At 46.5% G+C, this 18,178-nt stretch overlaps 2 protein-coding genes across 25 annotated transcripts in view; one reads left to right on the forward strand and one right to left on the reverse strand.

Moving 5' to 3' along the window:
• Positions 1–8,245, forward strand: part of UNC5C (unc-5 netrin receptor C) — a 384,392-nt gene extending 376,147 nt beyond the window's left edge. For both annotated transcript variants that reach the window (XM_021100734.1, XM_021100735.1), the window contains 2 exons: positions 891–1,069; positions 1,814–8,245. In XM_021100734.1, coding sequence (XP_020956393.1) covers positions 891–1,069; positions 1,814–1,979 — 345 coding nt within the window. In that variant the 3' untranslated portion in view covers positions 1,980–8,245. The remainder of the gene's footprint in view (positions 1–890; positions 1,070–1,813) is intronic.
• The window catches only part of BMPR1B (bone morphogenetic protein receptor type 1B), a 499,194-nt gene continuing 492,153 nt past the window's right edge, over positions 11,138–18,178 (reverse strand). For 22 of the 23 annotated variants that reach the window (XM_021100423.1, XM_021100409.1, XM_021100418.1 and 19 more), the window contains 2 exons: positions 16,572–16,702; positions 11,138–15,022 (listed from right to left, as the gene is read on the reverse strand). In XM_021100423.1, coding sequence (XP_020956082.1) covers positions 14,897–15,022; positions 16,572–16,702 — 257 coding nt within the window. In that variant the 3' untranslated portion in view covers positions 11,138–14,896. 23 annotated transcript variants of the gene reach the window in all.

Consider the following 18,178-nt stretch of genomic DNA (forward strand, 5'->3'; position numbering starts at 1 on the left):
TTATGTTCACCAAGGAGTTACCTGCACTGAAAAAAAAAAAAAAAAAGATGACATTTAAAGTAGATTAAGTGGATTTTCTTTTATTGCTTTAATCGTTCCCAGGCAACATTTGCTTTTGCAACCAGCAGAAGTGATCAGAAACTGATTAGAGTTTCTCTTGCAGATGAATTTCAGATTTTTGCATTTGTGCTGTTTTATGAGCTGAAACTACCTTAAGATCATTTGATGGTTTTTCTCTACTAAAATTAGATTTACAAAAATAAGGGTGTACAGCAATTTGAAGATTCTGATAGCAGCCTGCCCCAGGGCAATGCACTCTGCTCACCATTTTCTTTTAAGAAATTAGTCTTAATTTGATATCATTTAGAAGAGAGCTGTGTTCCATTTCATTCAACCAAATTAGAACTGAGCCATCTTCAGCAGGGGTTAGAGGGAGAATTTACTGGAGCATTTGCCCAGGGCGTTCCCTTCAGGGTCAGACAGTTTCTCGAATCTCACATCTGTTCCTTCTCAAAGAACTGCCTTTTGAAACGTTTCTCCTCTCCTGAAATCTAAACTTTTAGGAGTATTGATATTCTCCCTCTCATCCTGGAAGATCCCATTAGAAGAGCTGCTATTGACTTACACCTGAGCCTCCCACCTAGCCCAGTGCTTACGGAAAACCCATAAATCCAAGGCTATGCAAAGTCAGCTCAAGATGTACCTCTTCCTCTCAGCCAGGTTACAGAGAATTATAACTTTCAGGCAGGAAGAAGCCATTCTCACGAAGGGGAATAATAGCACTCCTTCTCTTCTTAGCGCTCAAAGCAAACCTTGATGTTGATTGATTCCACAAGCACTGCTTTTGTCTTCAGAAGTAACGCTGTGTCGTTTCTGTGCCCGAACTACAGGAACCTACCGGCATTGATTTGCCTCTGCTGGATCCAGCAAGCACCATCACCACCATGACGGGGCCCAGCGCTTTCAGCATCCCTCCCCCAATCCGGCAGAAGCTCTGTAGCAGCCTGGATGCCCCACAGACGAGGGGTCATGACTGGAGGATGCTGGCCCATAAGCTAAACTTGGACAGGTGGGTGAGGTCAGGCTCCAAGACTAGTTCCTGTTCGAGGCAGGGCTCCAGCACAGATAACTGCTAGACTTAGGGCAACATTCGTTTTTCTCCATCTGTAGGTTTGCTTACTTTGCATTCTCCCAACATGTATTAAGCTCTCCTGCCTTGCATCTCGCACCGTCGTCTTACAAACACAATAGCGAGAGAAATCCTGGGCTTATCTGACATTTATATGTATCACGCTTTGTAATCCACTTTGCGAAGCTGATAGGCTAACGCCCCCTAAATTATGTATCCATTCATTAATTATTGTTCCTAATGCTGGATGAGTAATTAACATGCTGAACACAGCACTGCTATTAAGTTATGAAGAAATCTCAGGAGCCTCTTCTCTGTAGGATGTTGCCATCACTACCAAGCAGAGGGCATGGCATGACCTGTCAAAGATGATCAGAGCCTGGGCTGGAAAGAAAACATAAGTCTCTTGACTTCCTGTTTAGGATGTGACCCATACACATCTTGTCTCTTAAATTATCTTACTCAGAGTTGAGGTTAACAAAGTTAAACATCACGTCTCCTGTCTGGGCCTGATCTAATTAAGTGTGGGCTAGTTGTTTAGGACGGCTCACCATGAGCCACAGTTTCTCAAATGGGGCTCGGATCGTTACAGAAATGCGGAGACCAGAAGCTTGAGTAAAACCTGCAAGGAAAATAGATGCGTAAATCACAGCATTCAGCACATTTTTCCCTCCCCAATTACAGGTACTTGAATTACTTTGCCACCAAATCCAGCCCCACTGGCGTCATCCTGGATCTTTGGGAAGCACAGAACTTCCCAGATGGAAACCTGAGCGTGCTGGCAGCTGTCTTGGAGGAAATGGGAAGACATGAGACAGTGGTGTCGTTAGCGACAGAAGGGCAGTATTGACCCGGGCTGGGGCTGGGAATGAAGCACCAGACTTGCAGGGGGTCCGTGGCCCTCCAGGGGCTCAGAGCGGAGGAGGAAACCCAGTCTAGACCGATGCTCCACAGGCAAGACTGCAGCGGGGGAGGGAGAACAGACCCAACTGCCCTGTATGTGCCCACTCCCACTCGGCCGTGGTCACAGGAGTTAAGAACAATTGTACAAATGTGTATCTTGAATTTAGCAATCAACCTAATTTTCCTCTTAGTTGGGCTGTATGCTGTGTGGTACAGGATCTTACAGTTTCCTAGGAAACGCTTTTTATTGCTATCCAGATCTATGGATAAACTTTCTTAACAAACCCAATTTCTACAAACGTTGTTTACATCAAATTGGACAGGGATGCAGACGCTGTCCATGGCTCGTTCTATTTTTGTTTAAATCATTTGAAGTCGAAGCTGTGGACGGTTTGCTGTGTCTCTTTCAGATTAGTCATTTACAGAGAAATCACAGACTTTTCCTACCACTCGTGTGTCCGATAAGCCTCCCATCGGTGTCCTGTTTCTAGAACGTGTAGAACCAGTGTTCCTGTTTGTATCAGGGAAGCGGAGACTCTTAAGTGTAACGGAGAAATAGCTCAGCCTCCTTCTTCCCGAGGGCTCTCCTCTCATGTCCTCTGGGAGTGAAGCTATAGCATCGCAGGGAAGACCGTGATTCACGTTCAGCCACAAACAAGCATTTCTTCACAACATGTGTGTTTGTAATATGCAATCGCAAGTGTTTTTTTTTTAAAGGTATTATCATTTTTATTATTATTATTGACGAGTATTTACAGGTATTCTAGTAAAAGGATATTCTTTTAACTTCTGTTTTTGTTAGCAACACTGTTAGTCGTTAGGGATGGACCTAACCTGCGCACTGTCTCACGGAACAGGGCGGGCATGGTCCGCAATTTGATTAAACAAGCATTGCTTCTTTGACCTTTTATCTTTCTTCCATCATTCTGCCCTGGAAAGGTGGTCAGGGCTCACTGACGTCGTCAGTCTGTTCTCTCTCGGGCAGGGCCTTTGTCCTCTGGGTCTTGGCCTGAGACGCGTTCTCCATCGAAGCTCACGCAGCCCCACCAGCCGCCCGTGGGTCCCCTGTCCGTCTCAGAGACGGTGCGGTTGGAGGAACAGCCTCGGAACTGGGGAATCAGGAGGCCAGCTCTCATGCTGGGTTTGCCATCGTCTAGCTCTGTCACTCATCCTCGCTGGACCTCCGTTCCCCCACCTGCACACTGAAGGGGTTGGCTTCGATCCGCTGAAGGTTCTAAAATGCTCGACTTCCACGGTGATGCCGCCGGTCCCTTCCATCAGTCCGAAGACCACAGTGGACGCTGACCTGGACCCTTCGGAGATGCAACTAATCGTTCGCTCTGGTTGCATTATGCGTTTCGGAGCGTTCCGACTTGGAGGATAATTATTCTAACCTGTCAGGCTTCCCCGTCTCGTTTTTGTGTCCCCGCATCACGTGGTTCCCTGAGAGATGGCATCCCTTTATCACCACTTTCTTTTTCTCTTGGGACCACATGCCTTCCTGACTAGTTGCAAATTATGTTCTAGTATTGTCTTGGTCAAAAAAATTTTTAATTAAAAAAATTTTTAACTGAAACATAGTTATCCAACAGATGACTTTGTGCAAACTATGATATCCCCTAAGGACCATCACAGGCTGTTGCTTTTAATGCAGGGATTCAGTTCATTCAGCAGGTGGGGAATAAAGAGTCAACAAACAGCCCAGCAGCCAAAACCAAGACTGAACAACAAGCACCCATGTGTGTGAATCAGAACTTGCAAAGCAGGGCTGTGGTTTACTTTTCAGTGGGATGTATCCAGGTTACTGACTGGATGTGACTTTAAAATAATTTTATATATTCTCCCCTTCTTTCCCCATGGTGTTCCTTACCTGGCTATTTTGGTAACTTTTGCATAGTCCCAGGTTCCTCTGTTGAAACCTTGGTAAGGAGCCGTTTCTTTCATGCCTCTTACTTTGTATCTTCAGTTTTGGCTGCCTGCGTCATAATCTCTCTCGGCCCACCCCTCTGTACCATATATAAAGACATCTCACACTTACTGTGAAAGCAAAAGATTGCACTAGAAAGTAAGTTCAGTGGATAAAGTTTACACCAATGCATATTTGACCAAAAGATAGTAAAAGCGTATTCTACATTAAAAATGTAAATATTTTTTAAAAGCAAAGAGAGCTGTCACCCATTGCTGCATCTTGAAATCACACTCTTCAAGATTCCTCACCATTACTGGTTTGGGGGACTGTCATCTATGGAAATCAAGAATTAGAAAAAAAAAAAAAAAAGAGGAGCAAACATAGTTTACAAATTAATTCCAAAACTGACTAAAAGCAAGTCAAGTCATCAAAAAGCCGTCAACACAGAACTCTAGAACGTAGCCAAACTATTTGTGAAGCCATTGCGGGGTTGACTTCAGGGGCTCTGTGTTTTTGGTTCTGTGTCTCGGCACCAGAAAAGGGACCTGCCGTTGATTCCCTACACTGGAGGGACCCAGCAGTCACAGAACCCTCCCGTGCCCTATCCGGCGAATGGCAGCTTCCTTATGTACAGCCCACCAGAGACATCAAATAATTTACACTGCAAAGTCTGATTTCCTTCTTGGCGGATGCAGTAAGAGCTGTTAGATTGCACGCAACTCAGCAGGTCGGGACTCACCAGCTCAGTAAGTAGCTAGGGAGCCACTTCATCAGCCATCCCCAGACGGGAACTCCACCTTGGGTTTCCCTGTAGCTTGTGAGGAAAGACTGGCTGGCTTCATCTGGAAGGAAAAAAAAAACCCCAATCTCTCACTTGTGCATGATGCCATCTAGTGGTGGACAACACCGTCGACCCCGAGTGTAATAGAGTAACTCAGGAAACGCTGCTGGACAAAGGGAAGGAGTCCCTGTACAGTGGACAGGACCTTTACAACAAACAGTGTTGGGGAAATTTTCGCTTCAGATATAGTTTCCTTAGTCTCACTTTCTTCTCTTACCCCTATCAAAAATTATGAGCCTAGTCGATTATGCATTCATACATGTCTCAAGTTGGGTTTTGGTTATATAGAAATAATAAAAATACAAACTTTTACAAAACAGTCTTTGACGTGTCATTTTAACATACGTGAAATGGGCTTTAGAGATTTTTAAATCTTTTAGTTCTCTGATATTTATTATCGAAGGGGTAAAATATCCATTTAGAAGTACATTTCATGTCTGCAAATGCAAATACTACGTCCAGTGAAGTGAAAATTCTGGTCATTAAGGAGAACACAATTAGCTTCCGTTCTTCTGAACTGGCAGACCTCAAGGCAGACGTCTCATCCTGTTTTATTTTCCTCTCACCAGGCTTGTTCGGATTTTCTTGGGATGGGGAAGGAATAGAAGTGAGATTCAGAATGGATACCAGGCGTAAGGTGTCCCCAGACACGTTACACCAAGGCGCTCACCTCCCCAAACAGCATGACCACCAACCTGCACCTCAGTCCCCGGGGAGCGCCCATCCTCACCGGAGCAAGGTGAAGCTTTTCTAAGGCAGGCCCGATTTTGCAGTGAGAGGCCTGTTGCTAAACTGCAAGACCATTAGCCATTTTTATGTAAACGATCACTTTGTAGGTTGAAACAGTAGAACCAGTCTTTAGGGTGACATCGTGGAGAGTGAGTTCGGGACCCTGTGGAAACTACATGGTCCGTCCTAATTTTTAGGGGCCCCTCTCCTACAAGAAATCTTAAACATTCCAATGGTAAAATCGAGATTTTTTTTTTTTTTTTTTGCTTCTCTGGAGAGGAACAGAGAAGCTAATGTACCCTTCTGTGTGTAACCGTCGGGGACACAGCAGCTGTGCTCCTGGTCCACTTACTTTTCTGTCACTCATGTTTGAGGAAGGGATGGCACTGTCTCCTCAGAATTCACAAGCCTTCACCACGACACGCGCTGCCCCGGTGGGTCAAATACAGATCCCTGCAAGCGTATCAAGTATGTAGAAAGAGTTTATCCGTCCAGACTTCAGGTTGCATGTGAGCTTTGGCTTTTTCCAAGTAGTCGGCCTTGACAAGTCTTTAGTTTGTCATAGAGATCGCAGGACAAGTCCAAGGCTGCTGAAAGAAAGGAGGAGCCAGGAGACAGCCAAAATGAAATTGGATTTTATCCATCTTCGTCGAGAGCGGAAGAGCGTTTGTGACGCTGAATGCTGAGGCTCAAAGTCAGTCATTTGTAAATACGATGGTCAGTGAGCATTAAATGTTATGGATCCAATAGGAAATAGTAGCTCAAGGTAAAAACGCATGGTTTCACCTTTGGAGTGCCTCATAGGACCAACTATTACACTGCGGTGGGTTGGTTTTTCATATTTTTTAAAACCTTCCTGAGCGAGTGGTAACTGAATTCCTTTGAACTTTGCCTCCGTGCAATGAAGTGCTGTTTCTTTAAGAAATCTATGTAATCTCTGGCTGTGCTGAAATAGTTCCCTGGCCTCGTCAATGATTTTTTTTTAAGGAAATAAGGCATAAGGGGAAAAAATACATTGTACCCATTATTAATTCAAGCCTGTGTCCATACAGGTCAAATAAAGCAAGTGGAGTCCTAAGTGTTTCCAGAATGCATGTCTAAAACTTCCTATTTATGAAAAATAGGGAGAGGGCCTTGTATGTCACTAGGTAGGTTTTCTCTACAAATAACTTCCTGATCCTTTAGTCTTAGCAGCATTTTGTGCTTGCCCCAATTTTCACAAAACCTACGCTAAAAATCTGTCTTCAGAAGACTTCACTGCTTCCAGGGTTTTCAAAGGGCCTGTCAACGGGCCACTTAATCTTCAGGTGGCTCATGCAGCCAAAGTCCACGCCTAGCCCTATTTTAGCCTCTGGTCCAGGGAGGCCATGAACGCCACAAATGCGCCGGCACAAAATCAGGCAGGAGTAAGAGGCTACTTTCCAGCCTGCTGTACACTTTTGTGTTTTGCAATGAGGTAGCCAGGAATCTTCTGGAATCCCAAGTCGGGAATCTCTGCAGAATGCCTCAAGAGTCTTGGCCTCCCAGCTGCTGAGTAGGACATGAGGAAGATGCCCACCAGCCCAGGCACTTGCTGCTGAACACCAGCCTTTTCATGTGCCATTTCGCATTCTGCCTCAGCAAACTCCTAGGTTGCTGGAGGCTGTAACACTTCAGGGTCTTTTACAAATGATGCTTAAATCCTCTGTGCCAACTTTACATTCCAAAGGTCTGCTGGACTTGGCACTATCAGAGCTGCGGCTGAACCTGATGGCACTGACCCAGGGTGGACTCACGATCGGGACTGGAGCTCAGAATATGAATCATAGGCACATTTTGCTGATATGCAGCCTAAGAATTGATGAGCCCTTGACCTCTGAACGTCAGCCCCGCAGTGATGCAACCTCCGAGAATCACGACCAGAGCAACGTCCTAGATGTTCAACCTGTTTAGAACAGCATGAAAGAGCAAGCGGGCTGCAGCCAGTGAAAAATGCCTTTGCCCTTTTCTACTGCAAACGTCCCTATGACACCTGTCAATGTGGGGTATAAATTCAAACACAGTCCTCCAGGCCTTGTGACAAGCTGATCGTGTGACTAGCGTGCTCCCCTTTGCTCTTTCCCAGGCCTCCCTTTGGTGGTGAGACCGTTGTCACCCTCCACTGCAGGGAGTGGCATCTGTGTGTGAGTGTGTGTGTGTGTGTGAGTGTGTGTGAGATGTCACAGTATTGTACGTGTTTGTTGAGTTTAATGTTGACCTCTCGTAAGCTCGTGACCTTCCTCTGCTCTTTCTAAAGATGACAACCGGTGTTTGTCAGAGAAAAACTCCCCAGCAGTCTGTGCTCAAGGGCCGTGTCATCCACCCGCCACTCCCTGTGGACCAGTTCAGCTGCAGAAATGTCAGAATAAGGTTTTGTGCTTTGTGGTTTTTCTTTCTTCTTTTGTCAACACAATGACACAACCTTGGCTCTTCAGAGATGGAACACGTCTTTTGTTGTGGTGGAGTTTCCTTCTGCTGGCTCTTCTATGCAATTCCTTTTCTAGAAAATCCCCCGCGGAGGCGTGCTCTCTGCCCTGGAGGCCCAGAGGTGCCAGCTCCAGCTGTGCCTCTTCTCCCTCCCTGGCCGTCGCGCCCCATTTCCCCTGCAGTCCCTTGCTTTGTAAATCTGCCCGCATTTATTCTGTCGGCCACTGTGTACAAAATGTAAGAAAGGATTTTTCAACAGGGAATAAATTATATTTATAAGCAACAGAGAGCGCTGCCTCCCTCGTGTCTTCCTGACAGAGCCCTCCGTGTGAGGAGTCACCCAGGGTTCCTGCAGCAGGACAGAGAAACTCTTAGATTCTGCACTGATGGTCATTACAATCCCCCCTGGCTCCGGAAGGTTCTAGAACGATGCTTCTCAAGCTTCTCTGCACACTGGAGCCACGTGAGGAGCTTGAAAAAGTATGACTGCTTGGATCTCACCCTCAGGGAATCTGAATTCATGGGTCTGGGCAGCTCGGGGGACAGCTGGGCAGAGGCCCTGGGGCACGCGAACCTCAGAAGGCCTGGCCTTAAATGATACCTGCAAGCAGCTGCTCTGGGGCTGGAAATGAAGCGGGTGGGAGGGGTGTTGGGGGCAGGAACACGATGCCAGAGCCGTAGCGAGTGCCACTCTGACCTGCTCAGCCTCAGGGGCATGGGCCTGAAAGAGGCTCCCAGGGTGCAGGGACAGCTTTTCCCAGGGAGCCTGGTGGACGGAGAAGCAGCTTCCAGGGGCAGCTCCTGCCTGCCCCTGCCCCTCGGCAGCCAAGGAGCTTGGGAGCAACGGGACCTGCAGGGACGCACTGCCCCCAACTAGACCCACTCGAGGCCCGGGTCACAGAGCACCCGCGGGGCAGGGCTGAGGAGGTGGTGGTGAGGTGTAAGCTGGAAGGGGGGTAAAACAGGAGGGAGAGGTGGGTCCTGTGGTGCAGAATTTAACTATGTGAGTCCATCACCAGAATGGAAACTACAAGTGCAAAACAGCATTTCATGCAGGAAGCACAGGGCAGCACAGACTGAGCCCAGGACCCGCCACTTCCTCCTGTTTTACCCCCTTCCACTTTACACCACTGTCCTGAGCGCTGCTGCGGAGCTTGGGTGGCTGGGATTCCTGTTGGCAAAAACACACCCGGGAAAGCATGCACACGTTTTCCAGGTGTAGTTGGCTGGGGGGCTGGCCCAGCTCCCCTCCAGGTTGGGATGCCTGGAAAGTTCTGGGATGTGGCCCCGGCAAAGACCCCTCATCAGCCCCAGAACTCCCTCCAACCAGGTTAGCATCATAAACTGGGGCAGGAGGACTACTCGGCGGGAACCAAAGTCCTTCTGCGAGCAGGGTCCCCTATACATCACTGCTGTTCTCCTTGGCTGCCAGTTACTACCCTGAGTCCGGGGAAGGCCCCCAGCCTATGGACGCGGGTGCAGAGAGGGTGGGAGAGGTGTGCCACCTGCTGTGTGCCTGGCGGGGACCCCCCACACACCTCACATACTCACCTCCTCTGTTGCTCCTAAAAGCCTCTTGAGGTGGGTATTTTGGTCCCCCTTTAGAGGGGGAGACAAAGGGGGTTCAGACTACGAAGTTCTACTTGAGAAAGTGAAAACCACACAATAGGAGTTCAACCAACCTCAACCCAATACTGGGATGAATCCCTTTGGCACAAGCGCAGCTGGCTAAACACAGCCACTCACTCACAAACTCCGGAGTTCCCGGTAACTGAGAGGCAAGCCTTCCCAAATTCCCTGTGCCCAAACAATTCTGGGTCTCCTCTCCCTAAATCCAGTGTCCAATGGATGCCGTCAAAAGCAAACCTCCCATCCTGCCCTCCAGGACTCCCAGCCCGTGGACCAAGGACCTCACACCTCCCCTCTCCCTCTGCAGAGGGTTTTCGCCTCTCCAGGGGACACGGATTCAGAAATGACAGCAACAACCTGGCTGTTCCACATCCCAGGCACCCCGAGTTGGGAGGAAGATGGGGTCTTTCTCACACTGCTGTGCTGCTGCCAGGCCACTGTCCTTGCAGGAACCCCCGCTCCTTTGAACACCAGCGCCCCCAGCCTGTCTGCACTCTCTGCCCCTCACTGACCGCGCGCCCCATCCTCCTGTGGCCCCCGAGAATCCTGCCTTACAATCTGCACGTCATTAGACGTCACCATCCTGGGGGCTTCCCAATCCACAAAGATAGATCCAAAGGCCCGGGCTTGGGGGTCCTCTTTCATCACCAACCATCCTGTCCAGTAACCAGCTCTGCCCGCCCACCCCTGTGATCCCACCCTCAGCCTGTCCTCGGTCTCGCTCTTCCTCCTGAAACCTGGATTCTGAACACAGCGCCTGCTCAGTACCTGCTGATACACCACCCGTCCCAGCGTGGCTCCTCGTCCTCTGACCTAGCTGCTCGTGGCCCATCAGCTGCCTCCTCTTGAATCCCCTCCCTCCTCTGGACCACGTCAGATGTCCCCTTCAAGATGACAGTTCTCATTTTCCATGACCCATCGCTGCCATTCCATGCCACGGGCTCCATGCCTGCCTTTGGGCTGCTGATAGAAAAATACAATCGTAAAACTCCACAGAAGAGCAGCCCGAGGCCTGGGCAACGACAACTGACATTCAGTAACAGGGCACCGCTCACCTCTTGCCCGGTGCATGGATGACTTCGATCCGTCTTCAGAACCACTCCACGCAGTAGAGGTTAACATCATTCTCACGGCCAAGGGGAAGTAATGGAGTCTCTGAGAGGTCAGAACATGCCCACGGCCAGAGAACTAGGAGAACAGCAGAGGCTGGATTCATACGTGGGCTGTATGGTGGTCCAGAGGCCACACCTTGGCCACCAAGACACAGGGCATCGTCGATCGCCAGAGGGCCCTGGGCCAGCTGTGATCTTCCACAGCGCAATTGTAGACCTGGTCACTTCTCTCAAACCACCGTCCTTTCTACCCTTCCTCTCCCTCTCACCACCTGACCCTGCCTCCTGAGGACAGAGAAAATAGGAGCCAGCAGAGCACTTGTCCTGCCTCCTGCCACGAAACATGCAAACTTACCTGCATCACCTGCTTTTCCCACCTGTTACAGTGGGATATGTTTCAGACGAGAAAAGGGCACAACTCTAAGATAAGAGACATGCTCTTTCCAAGGGGAGAATGAAACCGTTTTATTTGGGGGAATGTTAAAACAAAGCCATATACACTTTGTAACAAAGACAACACAACTGTTTGTTCCCTCATCCTGAATAATTACAGTATGTACAAATTCAATAAGGCACTGGTTCCCCAAAAGAACACGAGTCTTCTTTAGAAACAAACAACAGAATCCCTTATATAGTCTAACTTTTCTCCAAAAAATATGGCATTTTTTTTTAATATTTTACAAAAGGAATCATAACCTCTAAATGAAGTCACTTTTGGTGCCACGTCTTTCCTTTCCGTGGCTACGTCACGAAGTTTCCTAAGGAGATACACCTAGAGAATTATTCAAGTTTTAAAAGCTGTACTTTTTTCAGTGCCTTTCCGCCTACAAACAAAAAAGAACCAGAAGAGACCAACAACATAAAACTCTTAACTTCTAATCAAGACGCGTGACTCTACAAACAGGGGGGTCGATCATTACTCAGTGCTGGCCCTGCCTGACGATACAACAACTGAAATGCATCTAAGAATTCCCTGTAAATAAAATCTTAGCATGTTTTCTATGAAGCTTTATTTTGAGAATAAAAAGAATGGTCACTAGTGACTTCTGAGCAGTGCTTTCCAGGAGGTCAAAGGCCTGTCTCCTCACACACAACTTTTATAGAGCTGTTGCCTGTGATTGAAAGATCTACACCCCTTTATAAATAAATATTATGTTTCATTTAGTACTTTATCATCCATAATATTTTACTCTCTAATCCACAGAATGGAGTTGTGCCAGACTCCAAACTGAGCATAATATTTATATATACATACATATTTATATAATATATACACACATAAACTATAAACCCGAACATCTTAGTGTACAAAACTTATATTAGCTAACAAGTAATATGTTAGGATTCCTTCTCAGGGGAGCGATTAGAAGAAAATCTTACTCTTTGAAATAATCCTGAAAGTAAGCAACTGACTACTTTATTTCCAGGTTTCCACTATTCTATTGAACGACAAAATAAAAAATAAATTCACTTCTGAGCTACGAGAAGCTTAAAAATCAAAATGAATTATTTGGAACTGAGTAGGTAGTCTCTTTAAAAACAATTTAATATTCCCTAAACAAGGTGAATTTTGGTTAGATACAAAGGAAAATCTAATCATAAATAAATTCTTGTCTCCTTGAAAGACTATAATAACTAAATGGGTCTTTTTAAGTGTCTCAGGAATAATTTTTATATGTTTGTAGTGAGTAAATCAGGTTGGGGATTAGGAAGTGATCTGTCCATGTTTTTCCAAAGCCACCAAACAAACAAAATAGAAGAAATTTGCGTACAATTTTAATTTCTTCTCTTTCTTCACAGGAACCAACACCTTCCTAGAAATTTATTTTCAAATCATCACCTCCCTATAAAATAGTCTGATTTGAAGATATCCATGTGTAAGAACTTGCCAAACATAAAACACATTTTAAACCCAAGATCACTTAAATTTAGGGAAAATAAACATAAGCATGTCGCCACTTCACTGACACACGTTTACTCGTTTGTAAATGATCCGATTAGAGGCACTGAAGTTTGTCTCCCAGGCTCCAAGGATTATCACACGTTGTTGGAACCCCAGACTCCTTCTAAGCTCTCACAAAGAATCTGCTTTGACCCAAAGAAAGGAACCTTTACACTGCTCTTCAGGTACCTTAGTATCAGTCAAAGCGGCATTTGGATTACACGTATAGTTAGAACCAACTGTTTTTAATCTTGGAAAAAACAGAAACCTCTGGGCATAGTCAAGGATTAAGAAAATATCCTGTCTTCGCTACAAACGAGAGGTGGTTACCAAGTGGGTGCTGAACACACAGCACTGCTTCTCCTGCTTCTCCCCACCCGTCCGAGGAGCTCACAGCCAGTCTCTGCTCTGCGACGCTCTCAGGAGGACCAAGCCACCAGCGGCCAGTCCACTTCCGCAGTGAGGACAACACTTCCTCTTTTTTCATGCAGCTGTCACATCTTCAGAAACCCTCCATCCTTCAGCCACCCAGTGGTGAAACGAAAATGTTAGGAAACACTGCCCCCTGGAGGATTCTGGAAGGAACATCTCCTTTTTGTGTGGTTTGTTTTGTTTTTTTGTTTTTTTCTCTAAGGGCAAAGGGAGGTACTCCCGAATTCTTTACTAAACATTACGGAATTTCTGAGCAGCAAAAGAAAACCACAGTCAGGACGGAAATGAATAAAGCTGAGAGGGGTGTGTACATCTTAGCCGTTATCATGTTCCTCTTGCTAAGGACTACTGGCCCTGTCAACAATGGGACGCATGTTGCTCAAAAGTTAAAACCTCACAGCAAGGAAGAGGCCAGGAGATGCTTTTGCACAAGCGCCACAGAGAAGGAAAAACCAATAAATTAAAAAGGAAATTGAACATCATGAGAATAAAATAAAATAGCGTCAGCATTCCTAAGATGCGAAACGATCACGGAAGGTGTACATACTCGATCCGTATCTCTTCCGGAAAAAAGAATCAGAGCAGCCCTGGTATTTTGCAGCCTCTGCTATCATTTCTCTGCTGTCCCATTTGGAGGTTAGGTTTATCTATTTTTAAATTAAAAATTTAGTTACATTAACCGGACACACGATTCCCCTCCCTCCCTTAACTCAGACACAAGAAGGCAGACAATAACCAAAAGAAACCATCTCTGTCCACACACGATGAGCTGTGCACGCGCTGCCCCTCGGGCTCCTGAGACTGGCTCTTCGGAGTCTGTAAGAAACAAGCCACTTGCACCTTCACCCTCATGCTGTACCTTTTTGACCCAATCTTCTTACAGCACAGAGGGCAAAATGATCTCTATTTTAAAGCCCCTTGTCTTCAACAGACCTGATGGCCATTAAACTGAATATCGATCCTTTCATTTGAGAGATCAAAAGATTGCATGGGTTACTTCTCTGCACAAAAAAAAGCTCAGTTTGTGTTTAACGAAAAGGAAGGGATTTCATCAGGGAAAAGCAAATGCCTAACAGAATCAGACATGCAAGTGGTTGTGAAGAACAGTGTCAACATTTACTGCTAAGAGAGTCGCATAAAACTTTCATTTGTTCCATATCCCCTGAAAGCTGCAAAAGGGCATCTGCAGGAACCCCCAAATGTGGTCCCCAACCAGAGGTGGCTGGTTCCCAGGTGCGTTCACGTTGCCTCGGCTGCCCCTGGGCAGGGCTGGCAGGAGTGGTCTGAGCAGGCAGGGGGGCAGCAGGGGTCAGGGGCCTTTTAAGATGCCTTCCATCCTGTTCTCCAGCGTCACAGACTGTCTTTCAGTTGGGAGAGTGCAACGCAGTTTGTCAATGGAAACGTATTTTAAGTTACCGTCCAGTAGAGGTTCCCGGAAGAACGTCTGTTGTTATTATTTAATCTCTAATCGTATAAACCTTAAAAAAATCTGCATTGTTTGTTTCATTTTGGCAAAATTAAAGCATCTTTTGAAAAAACAAAAAGGCGATCCCCAAATCCAGGGCTTTCTTAGAAAGCAACACGCATCACATCCTGAACAAGGAACCCAAGCGGTTTCTTCCTCCTGCGAACAGAGGCGATGAATTCGTGGGAGCTTCTCTCTTGTCTGGGCTGCACCCCGAGCGGTGGCGAGGCTGAACCCACCGGGAAGCAGGATGATGTTCACAGTCTGTACTGTGGATGCTTCTGCAACATCTTTTGCTCGGCCTGCAAACCAACGAGTATCTACCGGCTTCCTCCAGAGATGCTTGTTCTTGCCCTCAGGTCAGAGTTTAATGTCCTGGGACTCTGACATCTTGGCCAGTGTTTTCTTCACCCGCAGGGCTGTCAGTCTGGAGGCAGGATTCTGCGCCCAGCATTCTGTCATGAGTTTCCCCATCTGCCTTAGACACTGTGGGAAGGAAAGGGGAAACTGGCGTTACTCTAGAGAAATGTACCCTCTGCAAGGTCAGCCCTTGACACTGGCTTTTAGTTTGGAGTGTCTCAAGTTTGACTCTATTTTTAAAAGATATTGTTAAAGCCAGGCAGACACCAAGTTCCATAAGCATTCATTTCTCATGCCAATGGTCAATGTCTCTGACAGATTTTCACGTCTTCCTAGTGACTGGAGGGAGCAGGTGGTTTTGCTGATGGTAGATGAGCACCTTTGAAGGCAGAGTGAATAGACAGAAAAATACCCAGGAGTGTGTATTCCACGGCACACTCCCAAACTGGCTGTAACTCTTGATAAGCTTCAATCTTTTATCTAATTTCATAGCATTCAAACAAACCTGGTTATTCCTAAATCACAGCTGTCTGCTGTACTAATAGCATCACCCTGCAGCATTTCACAAGATGAATGACCTGCACGCAGCCTCGCTACCGCTTTCTCCCGCGTTCTCCTGTGGTACATCAATTATTGGTCTCCGTGCTGAAAAGCACCATTTCACTTCATTAGAAATCCTCGAATGGGACTCTGTGCAGGGATTCTGAGGAATATCAGTGTTCATAACCACCTTGCAAACAATACGACTCTAGCCTCTTATAAAGCTTTCTGCACAGCTCACTGGAAACATATATCTTATTTAGCATTTCAGTAACTAGCCACAAACCCAAGGAACCAAAGGTTATTTTTAAAAGGATGTGTGGCACGGAAGAATGAGTTTATAAACAGTGTTCTGCCCACCTGTCTGCTCTGGCTTTGGTACCTTTTTTTTGGGGGGGGGAATGCTCACCCCCCTCCCTGAGTGTCCCAGCACTCTGAGTGCCCGGGGTTCTCCAGGCCTGGGTGTGGGGGCAGGGTAGGGGGTGGCGTGTGGTGTGGTTAGAGGCGCAGCGGGTGATGGAGACGCGGGGGAGCAGGAGGAGATGGGGCCAGAAAGGCCAGCCGCCCGGCTCATCTCCTGGCAAGTCTGTTAGACCTGTTTGGGTTTCACACCGTGGACCTGCTCAGAGCCCGGCCCACGGTGGGTTTATTCACACAGCATCGCATCATCCTTATTCACCAAGATCCACGCCACGGTCAGGCATCTCAACTCGCTCAGCGTGGACTACTTCTGTGTACGGTAAGCCGAATTCTCCAGATGGCCAGCTCTGCTTTGGTCAACACACATGAGTGCTGTACGCACATTTGTCGTGGAGAAAATTCACCATGTTTTACAAACACACGCAGGGAAATAATAGCCTGTGTGCAAGTGTCAGGACGTCACCAACAAATGAAACAGTGTCATGGGTCATGCTGGTGAAACGCTGACCCCATGCCATGAATTTTGGAAGTGGCAAGATCAAGCCGGAGAAGGCACAGCAACTTGCACGCAGCGCACCCAGCTCAGTCGCTGCCATGAGGCCCCATCAGCTTCGGCATCACAACGACCTGGTGTCATGAGCATCGGGAATCCTGGCAGAAGGAGACAAGTCTGTTTGGACACTGGTCACAGCTACACAGTGACCTCCAGCCTCACCTCGTCGCTACTCCACCGGTTGGGGAAGGAGGGCCGCAGCTTCTTGATACACACAATCTCCCTCATGTCCTCGTAGGAGGGGTCGCTGGGCACCAGGTCATGGTAGGGAAGCTGATACTCTTCCACTATACCTGCCAAGAGGGTTTTAGGAATGTTACTATTTTCTTGGGAAGAGGAAATACAAGTCTAACCAACTGGGCTCCATGGAAAGTGCTGTCAGTACCAGAGACCAGGTCAGGCTGCAAAAGAGCAACAAACAAACAAAAGCAAACCACCTACATTAAAAAAAAAAAAAAAAAATGCTCCCAAATGACACAATCTCATTTTTTAAAATGACTAGAAAACATAATGAAACATATTATTATATCTCTTCGAGGCTTTTTTCCTAATTTCCAAATGCTAATTCAATTAGCATCTCAAATATACGTCTGATTTTATTAAGACGCTTGTATGCCACATTAAAAAAAAAATTAAACCCCAATGCAAATTTGGCAGATGCACCCCAAACTCATACTGCACAAAAAATGTAACTCTTTCTATTACTGCAATATGAGGTTATGAATCTCATAATAAATTTGGCAATGTCTTCTACTTGAACAAAATGTCAGATTTACATTTTTTTCTGCTCAATCATAAGAACTCGCTTTTGCACATTTAAAATCTGGAAAAGTATACACACCTAAATATATTAACCACGACTTTTAGGTGCAAGGACTGTCTGATTTTTTTTTTTTTTCTTCTTCAAATTTTCTGCATCTATCAAACTTTCTACAAGGAATGTGTTACCATTGGAAACAAATAGGTACTGTTGAAAGAAGCGTTAAGAAATATGAAAGCGTGTCATCTGTGGGGAAATGGTACTTGTCACGCTGAAATTCTATCTCCCTTCCTTTTCCTTGTATCTAATTTCTACCTTTTTCTTCTTGTCCTTCAAAAGAGCAGGCTACCTGTGTCTTCTTTCTGACCTTATTCTGACGGCACTGCTCAAAAGGATGAGCAGCCTCTGTCTTCAGAGGCTGCTGCTCTGAATCATCTTTCAGAAAAGCCCTTACTCCCTCTCCTAAACCGTCTTTTATAGGAATTGCATTGTTTTCTATCTGAACAAGACGATCCCGCCAGGTTGGCCCATGATATTCGCTGCATCATTAAATTCACTAAGGGTTTTCTTTCATAAAAATGTGGAGCCTGTATTATTGTCCTTTCTTGTAAACTCGCGCCCATCTTTCATCATAAAGGACCAGAGGGTTCAAAAGTTTGCTCAGACCATTCCAACTCCCCATTTATTCTGTCCTCTGCTGAGATGGCCGAGCATAGTTCTATGTTAATACTTCCCTCCTCCATGTGCCTCTCTACCTAAGATCATGAATGCACAAGGTCTGACGGATAGGAAATGCTCACTTCACTCCTGTTCTTTCTCCCTTTCTCATTCTCAAGACAAAGGCTCTGGGAACATCCCAAGGGCACGGACAATGTCAATCTAGCTCCCATCAAATGTTCCTTGGTGTCTAACATTGGTGCTACCAGCTGGCTGGACGGATGCATGTGTACGGGGGGGGCTGGTGGGTACATGACAAGAGACACAGAGCCAACCACTGAAGTTTTCATTA

Source organism: Sus scrofa, chromosome 8 (assembly GCF_000003025.6).
Source record: "Sus scrofa isolate TJ Tabasco breed Duroc chromosome 8, Sscrofa11.1, whole genome shotgun sequence".
NCBI lineage: Eukaryota > Metazoa > Chordata > Mammalia > Artiodactyla > Suidae > Sus > Sus scrofa.